General features: G+C 33.3%; 1 protein-coding gene across 11 annotated transcripts in view; it reads left to right on the forward strand.

The window, feature by feature from the left end:
- Positions 1 to 19,968, forward strand: part of CHD9 (chromodomain helicase DNA binding protein 9) — a 222,929-nt gene that overhangs the window by 152,593 nt on the left and 50,368 nt on the right. For all 11 annotated transcript variants that reach the window (XM_065925328.1, XM_065925334.1, XM_065925332.1 and 8 more), the window contains 10 exons: positions 1,664 to 1,750; positions 1,977 to 2,114; positions 5,069 to 5,190; positions 8,358 to 8,601; positions 12,259 to 12,435; positions 13,810 to 13,953; positions 14,273 to 14,528; positions 15,640 to 15,850; positions 17,759 to 17,954; positions 19,306 to 19,473. In XM_065925328.1, coding sequence (XP_065781400.1) covers positions 1,664 to 1,750; positions 1,977 to 2,114; positions 5,069 to 5,190; positions 8,358 to 8,601; positions 12,259 to 12,435; positions 13,810 to 13,953; positions 14,273 to 14,528; positions 15,640 to 15,850; positions 17,759 to 17,954; positions 19,306 to 19,473 — 1,743 coding nt within the window. The remainder of the gene's footprint in view (positions 1 to 1,663; positions 1,751 to 1,976; positions 2,115 to 5,068; positions 5,191 to 8,357; positions 8,602 to 12,258; positions 12,436 to 13,809; positions 13,954 to 14,272; positions 14,529 to 15,639; positions 15,851 to 17,758; positions 17,955 to 19,305; positions 19,474 to 19,968) is intronic.

Genomic DNA, 19,968 nt, shown 5'->3' on the forward strand with positions numbered 1-19,968 from the left:
TTTAATGTGCCTCAGGTACAAGCAACCCATTCCAGTATTCTTGCCTGGAGAAACCTTGGACAGAGGATCCTAGTGGGCTTCAGTCCACAGTCAACGACTTAGTGACTGAGCATGCACAATGAGCAAAAGATTTTAGAAGTACTTAACTGATAATCTTTTAATTTTTCCTGAAGGTTAATTTTTTTTAATGTGCCTCAGGTACAAGATAAACCGGAGCTATGCAGATTTTCTTAGAGTACTTTTTTACCATTCTGGTGTTGGGTGGTGCTCTTTTATTACCAAATGTGTCTTGTACATGGAGATGATAGTATTGATCAGGAATGGATTAAGATAATGAGGAGAACTAAAGGCAGAGCCATGGAATACTGTAACATTTAGAGGTTAAACAGAGGAAGAGATGCAGCAAAGATAACTGAGATAGGCTTTGGAAGTAAGGCTTTCAGGCATGATTACGAATCAGCTAAGCAGACAAGAGAAGGAACAGCGATCTATTCAGAAGAGAGAAAAATCAGAATAAAAACGTGAAGGTGTGACAGAACATGGAATTTGAAAAGCATGTGGTTTTGTACTTTAGAAGCATAATATCTGGGGTGTGGCTGTGTCAGGCAGTAGGAGATGAGGTTGGAGGAAGATGTTTCTGTTTATTCCACAGAAACCAATGTGAGCTTGGTTCCCAAACAGGGGAGAGTCAGTAAAAAATTTGAAACAGGGGAGCAATATGTAAGATTTATATTTGAGAAAGAGTGGGAACATGAATCAAGATAATCAGTAGCAAACATCAGAAGGTAGAGGACAGAGGAGCCTGGCGTGCTATAGTCCCTTGGGTCGCAAAAAGTCAAATATGACTTAGCTACTGAACAGCAAGTGTGAAAATAAAGGGAGGCAAAGCAGTAGTTGGTGACTAGTTAGGAAATTATTTGTAAAGATCCAAGTAAGAAGACATGAGGCGGTGAGAATGAGGAAGGAGGAGCCAATTTGAGTTATAAACAAAATTAGAATCTGTGTGAATCAATGAGTTAAGGGATGTGGGAGATGAAAGAAAAGAATCTAAGACGACTTCTCTGTTGCTGGCTTGTGTAACTGGGAGTAGAGTGTAGCATAAAGTTGGTGCTGTGTTGGCCATTAGCCCAGTTAGAAACTACAGGCAGAAGTACAGGTTAAAGTGTAAATGAGTGCAGTTGGGTGTGAGGTCGCTCAGACAGTTTGCGTTTAGTTAGGTAAGGGGGTCTTGAGCACAAGAACCACCTCCAGATAGTGTTTGATACAAATCAGTGAGGAGCCTTCAGGTCAGGTGATTGGTCTTCAGCTCTTGGACCTGGTTACTGCTGAGGAAAGTAGCACAAGAAAGGTAAAGGAAAGCCTCTTTTCCAACTAGGAAATTTTAAAGGGTATACCTTCTAGAGTAACTTACTTGTCTGTGGTACCTTATTTTTTAGTGCTTTTTCGTTGAGTTTTTTTGTACATAACTTGGTGATTCATAGTACAGACAAATTATAGAAATCTTTTAGAAATTAAAATGGAAGTATTCCATTTTTTGAAATTCAGTTACAGTCAAACTGAAGTGTTTGTTCTATAGTGAATAGCTAGTAATAAATTTGTCTTTATTTCACTTTTATTTTTCTACTTCTTTGTCAAATATCAATTAAGTTACTTTTAATTTTAGATGGAAGAAGAACCATTTAACCCAGACTACGTTGAAGTAGACAGAGTGTTAGAAGTCTCTTTTTGTGAAGATAAAGATACTGGCGAGGTAAGTATTTGGTAGAAATACTTTTTGAGTAAGAAAAATCTAAAACCTTCCAGGTATTAAAACATTACTTTTTTAAGGGTAATGATCTAAAAACACTAGGCAAAGTTTCATAAGTTTTTACCAGTAAAGATTAATATATTTAAATTCTTTCTGGGGATTCTCAGTTTAAACTGTTTCTTACTATTCTTTTTCAAATTAATAAAGTGAAAAAAACTTTCTTTTATAGCCTGTTATTTACTATTTAGTAAAGTGGTGCTCATTACCGTATGAAGATAGTACTTGGGAACTGAAAGAAGATGTAGATCTTGCAAAAATAGAAGAGTTTGAGCAATTGCAAGCTTTAAGGCCTGACACAAGACATTTGGTAAGAATATGCCTTTATCATCATGAAATCTTATCACTTCCTTAAGAGGTGTAGTGTGATTTTGAATTTAGTCTGGTGTGCAATTAATACTGTATTTTTAAAATGACTATATAGTAAATAAAATTACTACTTAGTATTGTATATATATTAATTTAACTATTCCTCTATTAGTGGATACTCCAGGTTTTTTCTGTTCTAAACAGTGCTACATTGAAACATGGAATCCTTTATAAGTGAAATCAGAAGTATTAATATAATTGTTTGGTCAGAACATATGTGCATTTAAAAGTTTTGATAAGAAGGGACTTCCCTTGTAGTCCCATGGCTAAGACTCCATGATCCCAATGAAGGAGGCCTGCATTCGGGGGCCTGTGTTCAATCCCTTGTTGGGAAACTAAGATCCCGCGTGCTACAATGACTACAGCAAAGAAGATCCCACATGCTGCTGCAGCTAAGACCTGGTGCAGCCTAATAAATTTAAAAAATATTAAAAATTTTTTTGATAAGTATTTCCTTTTAAATTTCCCTCCAGAAAAGTTTCAAATACTTCTACTTCATCTTGAATTTACTCAGGTCATTTATAAAAATGTCAAGGATATCAGTTTCAGCTCTAAGCAGTGTTATTAATTCTCTGTCAAAGAAAAATCTTCAATATATCCACCTTTCCCTTGTTTTCTGTAAACCAGTTATTTCTTTATAACTGAATAGTTCTTCGACTTTCATAGTAGCTTTATTTTTAGAAAAACCTTTTTTATAGACTATTACTAAAGATCCACATAAATTAAGTACACTGGTTTCTTATTGATTCATCCTTGTCTCTCCTTGCTTTAAAAAAAAAAACTGAATCAGTTACTGATTTTTCTGGCACACAGACTACAGAATTCTAGAAGGTTATATGCCAAATTGTGTTCTTTTAATAATTACATATTTTTTTACTTAAAGCATAGGATTGTTACCATGTGAATCCAGTTTGCAGAACCAACCAAAAGAAATTCACAAAGAGATATACTATGATTTTAATTAAATATTTTGGCCAGTCCTCTTTCAAATGTAATTTGGTCACAGAAATTTCTTCACTAAAGAGGGATTTGGTATATGAAAAGACTAGAGGAGATCACTTTTCAATTAGAATCAGAATTAAGGAAGGCTGCTATGAAAAGTGTGGAGATGTAATATAAAAGAAGGAAGTTAATTGTTCCATGGAAGAGACCATATTGTTTTTATAGCAATTTTTTTTTCTGGTTGTCATTTTATTTTCTGGTCTTCTTAATCTGTCTCCCAATAATACCCATAGCTTATTAACAAGAGAATAGCAGCTCACCTCTATTCCTTTTGTCTTCCAAGTGCCTTTTCTTGAGCCAGGAAAGGAAAGTGTTCACTAATTCAGGGAGGAGCAGTCTGAAGGATATTATGAAGAGGAAAAATTTTCTTTTTGGGGTGAGGTCCATATTTCAGTGGTAAGCTGATCCTTAGCCTTATTAAGTAAGCTGTTTCTTAGATCGGTGGTTGTCCGTCAGAGGTGCTTATCAGTACCACTTTGGAACTTTTCAAAAATTAGAGGTACCTAGTTTCTATATCCTGGCTCCAGAATCAGAAGATCTCTGAGTGGACCCCAGGTGTTAAAAGTCGATTTTGATGCACATGGTGGGAAGAGCCACTGCCTCAGATACATTTGTAGTCGTTGGTAATGTAGCCAATAGAGTTAATCCCTTTAGTTAAAGTAAAATCAATTTGACAACAGTGCTAGTTTATCAAAGTCAAGTAATATAGGAGGTAAGTGATTTTTTTCTTTTTGCCAGTCTATCATTATTAGATAAAACAACATATAAAACATGTAAAGTATTTTTGAACAAATGAAATTTGTTCCTAAACTAAGGAAATAGTGATTGGATTACTAAAAGGAGAATTACTGGAGAATATTATTTAATGTGAAAATTATTTTAAACAATAATTTAAAATACATTATAGTTAATTATTATAAAGTTCATTGGCTACTATTTAAGAAATTTTTTTTTTTTAGTAAACCCTGAACTCTTCATATTTGGGTCTATTGTAAGATAGTACTTTTAAAATTTATTTGTAGTTGTTTTTACAATGTAGAATACAATTTTCTGTATACTGATCTCATGCAGTGTTGGTAAAATCACTTCTTAGTTTGTATTTTTTCTAGATTTCACAGGATTTTCTGTATAGTCAAATCATGTCTTCTGGAAATTAATAAAGTTTCACTTCTTCCTTTTTAATCTTGATGACTTTATTTCTTTTTCTTGCTTGATTACTCCTATTACAACCTATAGTACAGTGTTGAATAGAAGTGATGAGAGTGGACATCCTTGCCTTTTCTGATTTTAGGGAGAATGTATTCATTTTTTAACCAGAACATATAATAGATGGCTTTTTCATAGATGCATCTTATTAAGTTGAGGAAATTTTCCTCTATTCAAAATTTAATTAGAGTTTATTTATTAGTAATAAACACTGGAGTTTTCAAGTCCCCTTTTTTACATCGATCTGAGATTATCATAGATTGTTTTAGTCTGATCAACACTGATTAATTTTCAAATTTAATCCACCTTCCATGCCTGGGAAAAACCGCACTTGGTCAGGCTGTATTACCCTTTTTATATGTTAATAGATTCCATTTGCTAAAATTCTGTAATGAATTTCTTATCTCTGTTTATGCAGGATATTGGTCTCTAGCTTTCTTGTAATGCCTTTGTCTAATTTCATTATCAGAGTTTCACAGAATGAGTTGAGCCTATCCCTTCCTCTTTAGTTTTCTGGAAGAGTTTATGTAAAACTTATTTGGTCCTTAGATGTTTGTAAAATTTCATCATAATGCTGTATAATGTTATTCTTCTGTGATTATTTTAAAAACAGTGCTTTTACCATGTATGAGATGTATGGAAAATTAAAAAGTCTGAAATACATCATTCATTTGTTTTTCCACAAAGGATCGTCCTCCTCCTAATATTTGGAAAAAAATAGATCAATCCAGGGATTATAAAAATGGCAATCAACTCAGGGAATACCAACTGGAAGGACTCAACTGGCTCTTATTCAATTGGTACAATAGGTATGTAGTATGTATTAATAAAAAATTTTTTATGTGTGTTTTTAAAATGTGTTCCAGAATACATTAAGTAAAATTGATACTAATGTTGCTACATTATTACTATCATGCAGTCTTCATTATTGAAAGAAAAATTGTGGTTACCTCTGGAAGATAATGTATATTATAATTTAGAATTTTGACTACAGTTTCTTCCCTTAAATATGTAGCAATCAGAATAGAAGAAAGTTGATATGTTGATTCATAATCAAATTTGAAATACCTTTCTTAATTAACATCATCAAACATCAACTATGTTATCGAATGTTTTTCAACTTACACTACTGTCTGCCAGTAATTCAATCTAGTTCCTAAGGTGTGAGCAGTTTCATATAAAGAGTTCAATAAGTCTGTAATGTACATCTTCAAGGAAGCAGATTTTCAGTAATTGATAAGGAATAAAATACAAGATTCTGTAAGAATCAATATAAGAACCTAGTAATGAATTACTCCCACTTACTATTAATTTTCCAAAGTGTTTAAAAAACTTTTTGGAATATTATGTCACCTTTTTTTAGTGAGATGGAAAATTAATTGCAAAAGAAGTAAAAAATGGTATCTTGATTGATAAAGAAGTCTGATTATGTATATAAGATCAAATGAAGGTACTATTATTAGTAATGGTAGCAAAATTTTATGATACTTATTCAGAATCATTTTTCTGTGTTTTTACTTGTAATATGATTCTTCTGTTTCACTAAGTAACAGTGAATCATGAGTCCATGGCAATGGTGCGTCCATCAACTCCGTCAGTTGGAGTTAGGGGGATCTGTCATCCCACACAGTGCTCTTTCCCCTTGTTTATATTTTCTAAGTGTTATCATTTTTCCCAAGAGAATCTTCCTGGTAAAATAGTCAACAAAATTTTAATTGTCTTCTCTTATCAGTACCCTTTCTCAGTTGCTTGTTTTAAATTTATACCATTTTCCTGAAGCACTTTACCAGAACCCTACCCCCTTCACTCTCTATATATGACTGCTTCTTAGACAAGTCTAGGACCAGTAGTTGAATTCATTCAGGTTGTTGCCTGCTCTCACACCCAAGCCTAAACATGTATCTCCATCCTTAGCCATTCATGCCTCTGTCCTATCAGAAGTTAAACGGTGCCTCCCCAGAACCAAGACTGATGCTACAACCTCAACTCTTGACAGGCATCTCATCCAGTCTTCAGAAACTCACTTCAATCACTTATCAGCCTTCTCTGTTGTATCTTCAAACTATCCTATTCCCTTCAGTATGTGAACAAATTTGGGTTTAACCTATATATAAAAATTTTAAAGGACAGGATTAATCTTCTCTTCGCTCTGTTTTTCCTTCTAGCTACCTTGTTCCCTCTCTGTAACTTCCAAGGTAGAGGTCTAGGAAGTATAGCCATCATGATCTCTTCCTGTTTTCTTATCTCCAATTCTCCTTAAACCTGTCTTGGATTTTAATTCTGTATCATCTCTGAAACTCTTAATTTTCCAATCCACAATGTTTTTTTTAGCCTTAAATTGCTATCTCTGCTGCACTGGATAGTAGTTCTAGTCCTTTTTTAAACTTTTCTCCCATTCTCACTTCCAGCCGCTTCCATAGCATTAACACTCCCAGCTCTCCAGTACCTCTGTAACTATTCCTTTCAATAGTCCTTGCTGGTTCTTCTTCCTCTGCCTACCCTCTCAGTGTTGTTTTTTTGTTGTTTTTTTTCTTTCCCAGCGTTTGATTTTTTGCTGTCTTCTCATATTACATGTTCTGCCTAAGCCAAACTTTATACCGCCCACCCCCCCGCCCCCCATGTCTTCACTTACCAGCAACATCTCTAAGGTGTTAATTCAAGCCCATATTTGTTTGCTTCTTGATACTTTAATGTCTATCTCAGTGATATTTTAAACACAACAAATTCACAATTAACCTTATTCTTTCCTATTTCCTCTGTATCAAACTTATTCTTCCATATTTTAAGAATAATACAACTTACTTACAACAGTTTAAACCCAAATTTAAATCTGACTGTCATCCTACACTCCATATATCTGATTGATCATTAAGTCCAGATCATTCTAACATGTGGTTAAGTTTAGAATCAGTTTTCTCTTGATCCCTCCTACCTTAGTCCAAAGGTCCACTATTCTTTGCTGTATTATTTTGGTACTTTCCCAATTACTGTCCCAACTTCAAGTCACCTCACCTTCTAGTATTCCCATGGCACCAGAGTCAGCTTCAAGTACAAACCTAATCTCATCAGGTTTCTTTAACAATTTTCAGTGACTCCCATTCTCAATAAAATGATGTCCATAAGCTGTATTTATGATCCCTGCTTATCTTAGTAATATCCCTTCCTTTACCATACCCTCAAAACCATATAAAATTACTTGTTGCCTCCCAGTTAACTGTGTTCTTTACACTTGTACCCCTTTGTTCTGCCCTCTGGCAAAACCCTGCTCATTACTGACCTCCTCTCTGAAGGCAGTCTTACTTCTCTCAGCTCTTCTAGACGCAGTTAGATACTTACTCACCTGAGCTTCCATAATGAACTCAACACTGATGATTCTTAATTGGCCATATATCACAATCATCTGTGCAGCTTATTTTTAAAATTTCAGTTGCTCTTATCCTACTTTGCACATTGAATCAGAATGTAAAGGAGAAGGCCATGGGTAATTGTTTCTTAAGCTGTTCCAGTACATAGCCAGAATTGAAGCCCAGTTCTTTATTTGTGCTTCTGTGATAGCACGTTGCATGACTATTTATTTATGTCTGCTTTTCTAATAGATGCAAGCCCCTGGAAGGCAGAGAACATGTTCTTTATATTTTTATATATATATCCCTGAGATAAGAAGGCATTTAATAAATGTTTCCTGAATAAGTAACATTTAGTTTGCTTTGTTCTTGCATTTTGTTCTTTTAAAAACTCAAGTATCTAAGAAGTGGTATCTGTATTTTGGAGCTACAATAAATCTATAGTTTTCCCTTTGCAATACTATAATAAAATTATAATCTTTAACCAAATCTGCACTTCAGAAACTTTCACGTTTTTATAAATGCAAGTATTTTAACCTAATCTCTCTGCTTTTTTATATATATATCTTTTAAAACATTGTAGTATACAGAAAACCCAAAATATACATGGGTAATATATTTGTTTATTTCAGACGAAACTGCATTTTAGCAGATGAAATGGGTCTTGGCAAAACCATTCAATCAATTACATTCCTCTACGAAATCCTTCTGACTGGTATAAGAGGACCTTTCCTGATTATTGCTCCACTTTCTACTATTGCAAACTGGGAGAGAGAATTTCGTACGTGGACTGATATTAATGTTGTGGTTTATCATGGGAGCCTGATTAGCAGACAAATGATACAGCAATATGAGATGTACTTCAGGGACTCACAGGTGTGTTATTGGTGATTTTGTTTGTTGTTTGAAAGGTCACATTTTAAAAAGATAAGCATTACATATTAATTATTTTCAAATTTGTGATAGATTTTAATTGCCTACTTAGATCTTAATTTGATCTCTTTGTTCATCATATTTATTTTACAATAAATTTTAGTAGCTGAAGAAAGAAATGACAGAAGTAGGCAAGTTCACACTGTAGTTCACTGAAAGGAAGTGTGCTGATTTATACAAATGTACAAATTTGATTTTATACTTAAATTTTTAGCTAGAATAATTGTTTTACTAATTGTTTTAAATACACATTAAATTTATTTTAAAAATAATAACTGTATCTTTGATCATCTTCCAGTTTTTTCCCTCCATTTAAAAAATTACTTCTTCAGTGACCACCATGGGTTTGAATGCCCATTGAGGTGAAACCATTGGTTGTCTTGTGTGTTCAGTTTTGATGTTAGACATTTTGGGTTGTTTTGTATACTGGTACACACATACCTCTGTATCTTTCTTCCCTTGCTTTGATGGTTTTCTTCTTCTCCATATTCAAGAGGGATATTTTCCATTTTACCTTGACCACTTTGCTCTTCAGGAAGGAATACCCCTTTTTCTGCTAAATATACAGATCATAAAATTGAGATGACATTATATGAAAGAGTTTCCTAGCAGAAGGTTAAGTTTAGAAAACATGAAATGCCAAGTTGCAGTTTTGAGTAGTAGTTTGACTTTTCTTAGGTAAAGCTTTTACTAAGAAATAAGAAACAAAGTTAACTAAAACACACTTCACACAAAATTGTGCTGTTTCGTCAGAAAAGATTATGGCACTCTGCCTCAATATAACACCTTAATATTTTATTTTCTTTTACTGATTCATAACATTTTATAAGGATCATTATAACATGGCCAAATCATGAGATATGATATAGGTTAAGGTAAGATAAAGTGCATAGCCTTTTACCTTTGCCTACCAATTATAACTGATTTTCTACTTATTTGAGGCTGAATATCAGTAAAGTTAATTGATTTTGTTCCTTTAACCTCATTTTTTCTTCTACTTTAATGTTTGAAACAATTAGATTTCTATGAAATTAGGCATTTCTGTAATCAATCCTACTGAAAATTATCAACTTTGCATTTTTGGAGCCTATGACAACTTAAGTTGTTTGATTTCCTTCCATAGTGTTTTATTATTCTTAATTGCACATTTGTAGAATTTTAGAGCTGTGTGATATCATTAAAACCATTTAAAGGTATTTTTTAAAATACTAGAAGTTTAAGAGATTCAATATGTATTTCATGAATTTGTTATAAATGTGATAACCAGAAAGCTGAAAGATTCCTGTGTTATAAACTGAATAGTATGTATTATATTTTATGGTAATTGTTATACATTCTAGAATATTGTGTGAAGAGTTTAAAATTTCAAGAGTTAAGGATGTCTCATGTAATGAAATAAATAGATCTACACTTTAAATATAGAAATAACTTTCAGAGTTAACTCTTTCAAATACTTTTTTTTATAAGTTAAATGAACATTCAAGTTCTGCTTTTTTCCCAAGTTATTAAATAATTTGAAATCACAGAAATGGCAAAATTATGCTGTAATTTTCTGAATTGCACTGGAAAAAGTAACAGATAATAACACTAATATCTACAGACATTTATTGAGTATTTACCATGTGCCATGCATTATGCTAAACAGTTTACATGTAGTATTTCACATAATCTTTGTAATCTCTACCTTGTAAATAGGTGATAGCTTCGTCATTTACAAATGAGGAAGCTGAAGTAAAAAGAAATGATATGGTTTTCCCTAAAATCATACAGCAAAACTGGTATTAATAAACCCAAGTCAGACTCAAGAACCTTTGTTTTTAAACAGTACAATATCACTGTAACTGCGTCATATCCTGGATTTTTAGAGCTGTATAGACTTATATTTTGTACCTATTCTAATATTCTACTGGAGTTACTGTTCAGGTTAATGGGCAGTGTATGCAATCAATATGAATTGTTGTAAAATTACCATAATTTAAGTTGATAGGAATTTAAAAATCTAAATCAGATCACATGATCTTTCTTAACCTACTTCATTTCTCCTAATAGTTTATAATTTTCAATGTCATTTAAACATTCTCTTCACTTGGAATCTAGGATTTTATTCTGGTCCTATATCACTTTCCTTTTGAAGCCCTCTTTAAGTGATTCCTTCTTGTCTTATCTAAACTTGGGGGTGACCCAGGGCTCAGTCTTCTACTTTTTATATCCATACTCATTCCATCAGAGATTTCATTTGGTCACATGACTTAATTACCATCTGTACTGCTGGAAACTCCCAAATCTAGATCACCAATTCTAACCTCTTTCCTAAATTCGAGTCATATGCAAATGCATACTCAATTACTCCACTTGAGTATCTAACAGACATCTCAAACATAACATGTGCAAAACTGAAATCCTGCATTTCCTCATGGTAGTAAATGGCAACCCCAGCTTCTAGTTGTTTGATCCCAAAAGTTTAGTTGAAACTTGAATCCTCTCTTAAACTCACCCCATTCCTATCCATTAGTAAATCTTGTTGGTTCCACCTTCAAATTAAATCCAGAACTGGCCTCCATTGATGATGGAGGCCTCCAAATCTCATGACCTCCATTGATGATCTCTTGTTTGAGTTACAGCAACAGCCTCTTAACTGGTTTCTATGATCCTGTCCTTGGCCTTTTTCAGACTATTTTTACCAGAACAGCCAAGGAATTCTTTTAAAATATGTCAAATCATGATGCTTCTTGTCTCAAAGCCCTCTAATAGCTTCTTGCTCAAAGTAAAAGTCAAGAGTCCTCATCTACAGCTTTCAAGACCCTATACAGCCTCATCCCCTCATTTACTGGATTTTAGTCTCACTGGGTTTCTTGCTAATGTTTGAATACTGCTAAAGATATTCCCATGTTACGGCATTCACATTCTCTGCTTCTACCAAGAACGCTTCCTGGTCCAGATCTCTAGATGTCAGCATGCCTTCCTCCCTGATCTTTAGGACTCTGCTCAAATGCCACCTAGTGATGCCCTCCCCGCCATTGTGAACAGAGTTGGAATGGTCGCCTCCAAGCCCACACTGCCCATACACGTCCCTGTGTGTTCTAAGTCTGTGACCTTTATGACTTTCTAAAATGATTCCTTTGACTTTGTTTTTTAATTTTGGGGTTTCTTTTTTCCTTAATGTCTATGTTCTATATTTGAGTAATTGGAATGTAAGTTCCACTTGGATAATTAGTTTTGTCTGTCTTGTTTACTGCTATATCTTGTGCAACTAGAACAGAGTCTAGCACATAAACACCCAATAAATACTTGCTAACTAAATTATGAGTGGCCAGTTTTTATATTTACTACTTATTTGCTATTATATGTGTGGAGTCATGGATATAAATAATAAACATAAACACTGAAATTTCTTTGACTAGATTCTTGAAAACTACAGTCTAATACAGTTTTAATGCTAAGGTTCCTCATTTTAAGGGAGTACCTCTGCATATATAAAAACTTCTATGGAAAATGTTTTATAGCAAATGTCATTAAGTGATTTGTATGCTAATTGATAGGAATTAAAAATTATGATCAAGACATTCTAGCAAATTATTACATTTGGTAATAAATTTCTAGGGGCGTATTATTCGAGGAGCTTACAGATTCCAAGCCATCATCACCACTTTTGAAATGATTCTTGGAGGCTGTGGAGAGCTTAATGCAATTGAATGGCGATGTGTAATTATTGATGAAGCACATAGGTTAAAAAATAAAAACTGTAAACTTCTAGAAGGTCTGAAACTCATGAATCTGGTAAGTGACTTAATGTCATTTTAATAACTTCGATGTCTTAGCTACATAGTAAAAAGAGCTGGTGCCAAAAATGTATTCCTTTTTTTTTTTAATTTTAAAATACAGATTTCTAATTTCTATCTGATAATTAAGATTATTTTGCTTTAATTAGTAAGGGGAAAAAATCTCATCTGTTTTCTAAGACTTAAATTTTTTAGTACTTTTCTCTTAAAAGCTTTAGTAATTTTGTAATTTAAAAAGAGAGAGAAACCTTGGGAGAGTGTCCTATTGAAAAGAAATAAAAATATAAGTTTTAAGGCTAAATTCCTCAACAAAAAGCCCTTTCACCAAAGTTAAAATAGTATTCAGATCATTTTATCATAGAGGAATAAAGTTTCTGCACAATTAGCATGTATTTATTATAGTTAATGGGATTTTTGAAAGTCATCTTATTAATGTGTTTGCTTTCAAATCAAAGTATTTTGTGTTTTTTAACATTTCAGTTTAATTAGTATCACATAATTAGTACATGAGCACTTGAACAAATGACTCAAGTATATTTGTACAGAACTTCATCAAGTAAAAGAACTAAAGTACAGAACTAGATCAAGGAAAGCTCCTTTGTAGTCTTCATCCATGCCCACTCGTACTCTCCACTCCTTACTCCAGTATTTACAGATTGGTATATATTAGTCTAACTATTTACTAACATCTAATACTTATGTAGACATGCAGATACATATATAAATGTTTTGCTTAAGAATTTAGAGATATTTTCAAATCAGATTTTAAATACTTTATATTATTATCACTAAAATACTTTATTTCCTTTTGTTACTATTATGTTTAATTTGTAATGCATTTCTAGCTCAGAAATATTCCGGTCAGCCCTTCACATTGTTACATTGTTACTTTAATGATGTAAGAACTTGTTCTTTTGTAAGAAATCAAGTGATCTGCTAAATTATAAAGAATGAGCAATTATAAAGAATGAGCAAATTACCATACCAAGAATGGCTAAGTATCCCCCCAAGAATTTGTCTCTTTCCTTGAATAAAAACCTAAAAATACACTTCTCATTATTTACTATTTTTCTTCTAAAAGCAATAGGTAAAAATTAATAGCAGACAAAGTAAGCTATTATGAGAATAATGCAGAGTAAATTAATGAGAGTAATTTAAATTAATGAAGAGTGGGTGGAGATATATTTTGAGTTGATTCTTGAAAATTATGGTCATAAAAATGTTTGCGTTTCAAAAACATGGAAACATTTGATAATCTGTGTCAACTTTCATATCATCTTAGCACAATGGTATTTGACGTGGACATGGACATTGACAGGATATTGGCATAAACATGATACATTTATTGGCATGTTATTCTTTCTTTCTTTAGGAACACAAGGTGCTTTTGACTGGCACACCTCTCCAAAATACAGTTGAAGAACTATTCAGTCTTCTTCACTTTCTGGAGCCCCTAAGGTTTCCTTCTGAATCAACGTTTATGCAAGAATTTGGGGATCTGAAAACAGAGGAACAGGTATCCTATTAGTTTTTGTAAATAGGTACATCAAATCTCTTCTCATTGTAACTATGCATATAGATGCTACCTATGGACTTCCTGGTGGCTCAGACCGTAAAGTGTCTGCCTACCATGCGGGAGACCCAGGTTCAACCCCTGGGTTGGGAAGATCTCCTGGAGAAGGAAATGGCAACCCACTCCAGTATCTTGCCTGGAAAATCCCATGGATGGAGGAGTCTGGTAGGCTATAGCCCGTGGGGTCGCAAAGAGTCGGACACGACTGAGCGACTTCTCATTCTTCACTATGCTACCTATATTTTCATCATTTTTTATGCAGGTGCAGAAACTTCAGGCTATCTTGAAACCAATGATGTTGAGACGATTGAAAGAAGATGTGGAAAAGAAGTTGGCACCTAAGGAAGAAACCATCATTGAAGTAGAACTTACTAACATTCAGAAGAAATACTACCGGGCTATTCTGGAGAAGAACTTTTCATTTTTATCCAAAGGAGCAGGGCAGACTAATGTACCCAACTTGGTCAATACCATGATGGAGCTCAGGAAGTGCTGTAATCACCCATATCTTATCAAAGGTAGTCAAAAAGGATTGCAAAGAAATCCTTTGCTTTCAACAAATACTCATGAAAAAATAACAGATGCTCAGTAAAACTAACACAGATGTAGTAGCTGCTACAAGGAAAGGCACTGACCCTGTAACTCTCCACCCTGGTGTTTTGTGGGATTATAGTTGTTCCAGAGTCGGGGGCAGTGTGAGCTGCCTTGCAACAGTGTCCCACGTTAGCGTCACCAGACTACAAAAGCAGGAGACGTGTTCAGTCTGACATGGAGTGCGGTTCCTCCACCAGCTTAATCCTCCTTATGGACAAAGACATGGGCTTTACCATGTTTGAATCTCTGAATTTACATTTTTCTTCCTGGTTTCTTTTCAGTCTGGATACTCTAGTTATTGGCTCTAAATATGTGTGCTCTGATAGCATTACTTTTTAAGGTCTTGTCAGCTTCTCTATTAGTGATCTGTCTGTACATTTGAGTATTTTTACTTATTCCTGGGAATATACTCTTTATGCAAGACAAGCCATTTCTTACCGGTAATTAACTCCTTTGCAATTCTGGTACTCTTAGGGCTAGACAGGCTGGAGGAAAGGAGAGCACCCTTAATACTAATCTAGACCCTAGGAGAAGTGTGGTCAAAGAACTATGACTTGACTTCCCTTTTAATTTTTCCTGTTTGCTTGTTTTGATGGCAAGCAGGATGCCTATAGACACATCTAGATTATGATCACCTTGCAGTGGTGACCACTGTTGTATTGGTTTTTAAATACTATAAATTTATCTAAAAGTATGTGTTTACTCACTTAGGTAGGATGCAACTGCATTTTCACTAATTCTTATCCTAAGAACATCCATTCAACATTTAGCAAACATAAATTTGTAAGACATTATGCCAGTTGTCTTGGGAGATTAAAAAAATGCTTAAGATACTGTCTTTATCTTCAGTGGCATTATAGGCTGGTGTTGGTGGGAATTTACCCACAAAGATAAATAATTCTAAAAAAAGCAGTATACCACATTAGAAAATTTTAATGTGTTAAAGAAGCACAGAAGATAACTAATTTAAAAAGAAAGTAGTTGAGAGTATCTGCATTTGTGTGTTGATGCTGTCGTCTTATATTTCTTTGACAGGTGCTGAGGAAAAAATACTTGGAGAATTTAGAGATACATATAATCCAGCTGCTTCTGACTTTCATCTTCAAGCAATGATCCAGTCTGCTGGTAAATTGGTCCTTATTGATAAATTGCTTCCCAAAATGAAAGCAGGAGGTCATAAAGTGCTCATCTTCTCTCAGATGGTACGCTGCCTTGATATCCTGGAGGACTATCTTATACATAAAAGGTAAGGCATGTAGTTCACCATGATTTATACTATAAAGTATGCTAAGTATATGGTATTAAGGTTTCTGCAGAATGGTTTACTGTAACCCAGCTTTACTCAAGTCTTCTTTTTTACGTAGATAAGAATCCGTTTAAATCTGTACATAAAGATTGTTTAAGATTATGTATCAGGTTTTCCTAACCTACATATTTTGCAATAGTAGACAGGGCTAATGAGACTAATTTGCATATTGACAGACATTTGCTGACCTATTGATGGGTGTATTAGGTTACATTTTATTTGATGTGTTTGTTAACCTTGTAGTAGCGACATTTTAAATGGATTTAATAACCGTCTTCAAAATTAAAATGATTCAGGATTCTTTTTCAGATCTTTTTTCAGTGTTAAAATTAGAACCTGAACTTGCTGGACTTTGACTTATTGTACACTGTATAATATTTGCTCTTGTTTTCGTCTTTTCTCATGTGTTTAATGTGGGTTTTTTGTTTTGGTTTGGTTTTTTGGTGTGTGGCAGTAAGATAATCTCTGCAATAATATCTAATCATTATTTAGATAAATAAGATATTTATCATGGATATTTATCAGAGTATTTGTGGACCAACTAGAAATCAACACATTAATATAAAGGAGAATCTGAAGATTCAGCTATAGTTTTAGTTTATGATACTTTGACCCTTATTAATAAATAAAAATCAGTCTATGTTAGTTTATATTTTCAGATATTTTATAGTACATTTTATTTTTCATTTTGTTTTCAGTTCCACTTTTAGTGTCAGTGTTCTCTCCTTTAGTCTTATTCCAAAACTTGTATTGCCTGTTTTATACCAAGTAGAAGGAGGATTAAATTGCAGTATTCTTAAAATAGACATTCTTGCATTTTCTTGATGTCTTTACATAAAGAACTTTATAAGATAAAGATAAATTTGACTTATGATGAATTTCATGGAAAACCTCATTTCTTTCATTCAAAAGTAACACTATTAGGAGTCACACTCCCCGTTTCACAGGCCCCAGAGATAACAGTGCAACTGCTGATAAGACTAAATTATAGGTGGAAAGAAACGTCTTAAACCAGAAGAGGTGTGGCAAGAGTCATGTATATTCCCCTTCTAGTTCCTAAGTCTTTATGTGTTTTATATTTATTGATGTCTAGCAATTTCTGAGTTTTATGTTAAGTGAGGAAGGATAAAAGAAGTTAAAATTTAATTATTTGTCGGTGATGACTTTGAAGAATTAGTGTTATAGTTTACTTTTAGTAAATTATAGTTTATAGGCAAGTATATCAATTGAGGGAGTAACATGAATGAGGTAGCGAGAAACGTTTAAGCTTCTCATATCAAGTTTTATTTAAACCTTTGCTTCTTGCCCCCCCCCACCAAAAAAAAAATCACTTGTTACAGTGAGATTGGTGCATGCATGCTGAGTTACTTCACTCCTGCCAACTCTGTGACCCTATGGACTGTAGCTCACAAGGGTCCTCTGTCCATGGGATCCTCCAGGCAAGAATACTGAAGTGGGTTGCCATGCCTTTCTCCAGGGGATCTTCCTGACCCAGGGATCAGATCCATGTCTCTTAACGTCTCCTGCATTGGCAGGCAGCTTCTTTACCTCTAGCAACACCTGGGAAGCCCAATGAGATCAGTAAAGTATGTTAATTGTAAAGCTTTTTACCTATACATCCTGTAATGCAGAGATTTTGTTAAGTTTATATCATTTTGTGTTTCCTGTTTAGCACAAACACCGAGAATTATAAAAGCATAGAAACTAGTTGGGGTAATATCACTTCTTAATTTGGTAGTAAACATCAATGTTGCAGCAAAATTGATAGCTATATGTCTGTCAACTTGATAGAATGCCTTTATTTTCATTATATTCATCTACCTAAATTTATTGCATTACACTTGATAGATATTTATATGAGCGAATTGATGGAAGAGTCAGAGGGAATCTTCGACAAGCTGCTATAGATCGATTTAGTAAACCTGATTCAGATCGATTTGTCTTTCTTCTGTGTACCCGAGCTGGTGGGTTGGGCATCAACTTAACTGCAGCTGATACATGTATAATTTTTGATTCTGATTGGAATCCTCAAAATGACCTTCAGGTAAACAAATTCCCTGACTAAGAGAATTTTTTAAAATTTCCATAGCTATCCTTGTTAATCCACCTGTTTTATTTTTATTTGGACAATTAACATGTATGTTTCCCTAAGAAATATCAGTGCCAAATAAAATAGATGAAATTATTTTATTTTAATTATTTTATTTTAATTTATAATAAAGTATACTTACTTATTTATTATACTTATTTATACTTATTACATTACATATCTTCTACCTACTTGAGTGTAATATTTAATTGTTTAAAGTATATCATATATATTTGTGAAATGCTTAGAATAAGTTTAAGAATATTTTACTTTAAAAATAAGTGCTTACTTATTCTGATTTCATCTTTTTAATCAGTACATAATGTAGTATGCATAGAATTGAGACATAATTGAATTTGCTTTTTGTGAAATACTAGAGAAAATTAATGTATGCATTTAAATTAAGACTACTTGAACTTCCTAAAAGCATGGGAATATTAATTAGTGGTTATAATGAGTCAGAGTTTACAGAAAATGTGTTTCTAGGAAGGATACTAGACGAGATCAAAGTATTGGAGAAATTCTTCTTTTATTGTTCATAGTAGTCTCAGTATTACTGTATTGATATTATTCTTGAGAATATACCTGAATATACCTGACTTAATAAACAATGTTTAACCTTTCATTTGTATAATCTAGTTCAAAATTTATCGGAGTTTAAGTTCAGTAGGAATTTGAGATACTATATGAAGCTTTTATGTAATCTCTGCTGTCTTTACTTTCAAAATGTCTACATATTAGATAATTTGTTCTTTGCATGTTTAAGTAAAATTTGGGCCTCCAGAGTTATTCACCTTAAGTTTTTAGCCTTCTCAGAATTACCCAGCTTAACTAAAATATATTGAAAGGATTGTTGATAATGTAGCAGGGAGAAAAAAAACTAGAAATTTATGGTTAAAGTTTAAGTTTAAAGCCAACGGCTAAAAAAATTTGTTCATAGAATTTATGTTCCTGTCTAGAATTATATTGATGACACTCTTTAAGAAATAGTATTACTTCATGGATTTATGTTCTCCAACATAGTAAGTTTAAATTTTAACTCATTGCTGATTGTGATATTTCTTCATGGATTCATATTCTTTGAAATATACATTTAAATTTTAATTTATTGCTGATTTTGGAATCATTTCTCATTTTAGTAAGCTCTGCCTTCACTTCCAGAGAAAGATTATATGCAATTCAGTAGCAGGAGTGTCTAAAATACTCTTACACATATTTTTATATCCCATCAAGATTGCTTAATGTGTAATGCCTTTTATGCTATTTTATAAAATAAATTGAATCTATAACGTTTCATTTTTTACAGGCCCAAGCTCGTTGTCACAGAATTGGTCAGAATAAAGCAGTTAAAGTCTACCGACTAGTGACTCGTAACTCATATGAAAGAGAGATGTTTGACCGAGCCAGTCTGAAACTGGGTCTAGATAAGGCTGTGTTACAGAGCATGAGTGGAAGAGAAAGTAATGTTGGTGGTGTATGTATATTTTCTTCTTTACTTGAAGTTTTCCTGTTTTTGTTTACATTTAATTTAAACCCCAGATAGCATATTATTTAATTTTGATCCCTTTGAACACTAAGTAGATATTTTTATGTAAGGAGGAATTTCAGAATAGAACTGTATTTATTGGTTAACACTTTTGAAATCTGTTCTGTCTATATAGCTCCAGTACTTGTGAATCCTAAGAGTAGGATTCACTACTCTGAAAAGTAGAAATTCTTCCTTTTTCAAGATGTTTGTATTATGACACAGCAAAATAGAATTTCTTGTTTTCCCAAATTTTTTCTCTGAAAAAGTTTTCAAATTGGTTTTTTTTAGGGCTACACTACTACCATTGGCTTTGTCTTGTTATAAATGATGTTTTTGGCATTTTTCCCCTCAAAATCTTTTTTATACCTTGTGATTATAACAAGTATTGAATCCTAGTACTAAAAAGAACCTTGAGCGATTACCTGCCCCAGAGGCTTTGTT

This window comes from Muntiacus reevesi, chromosome 2, assembly GCF_963930625.1.
Source record: "Muntiacus reevesi chromosome 2, mMunRee1.1, whole genome shotgun sequence".
In the NCBI taxonomy this organism is placed as follows: domain Eukaryota; kingdom Metazoa; phylum Chordata; class Mammalia; order Artiodactyla; family Cervidae; genus Muntiacus; species Muntiacus reevesi.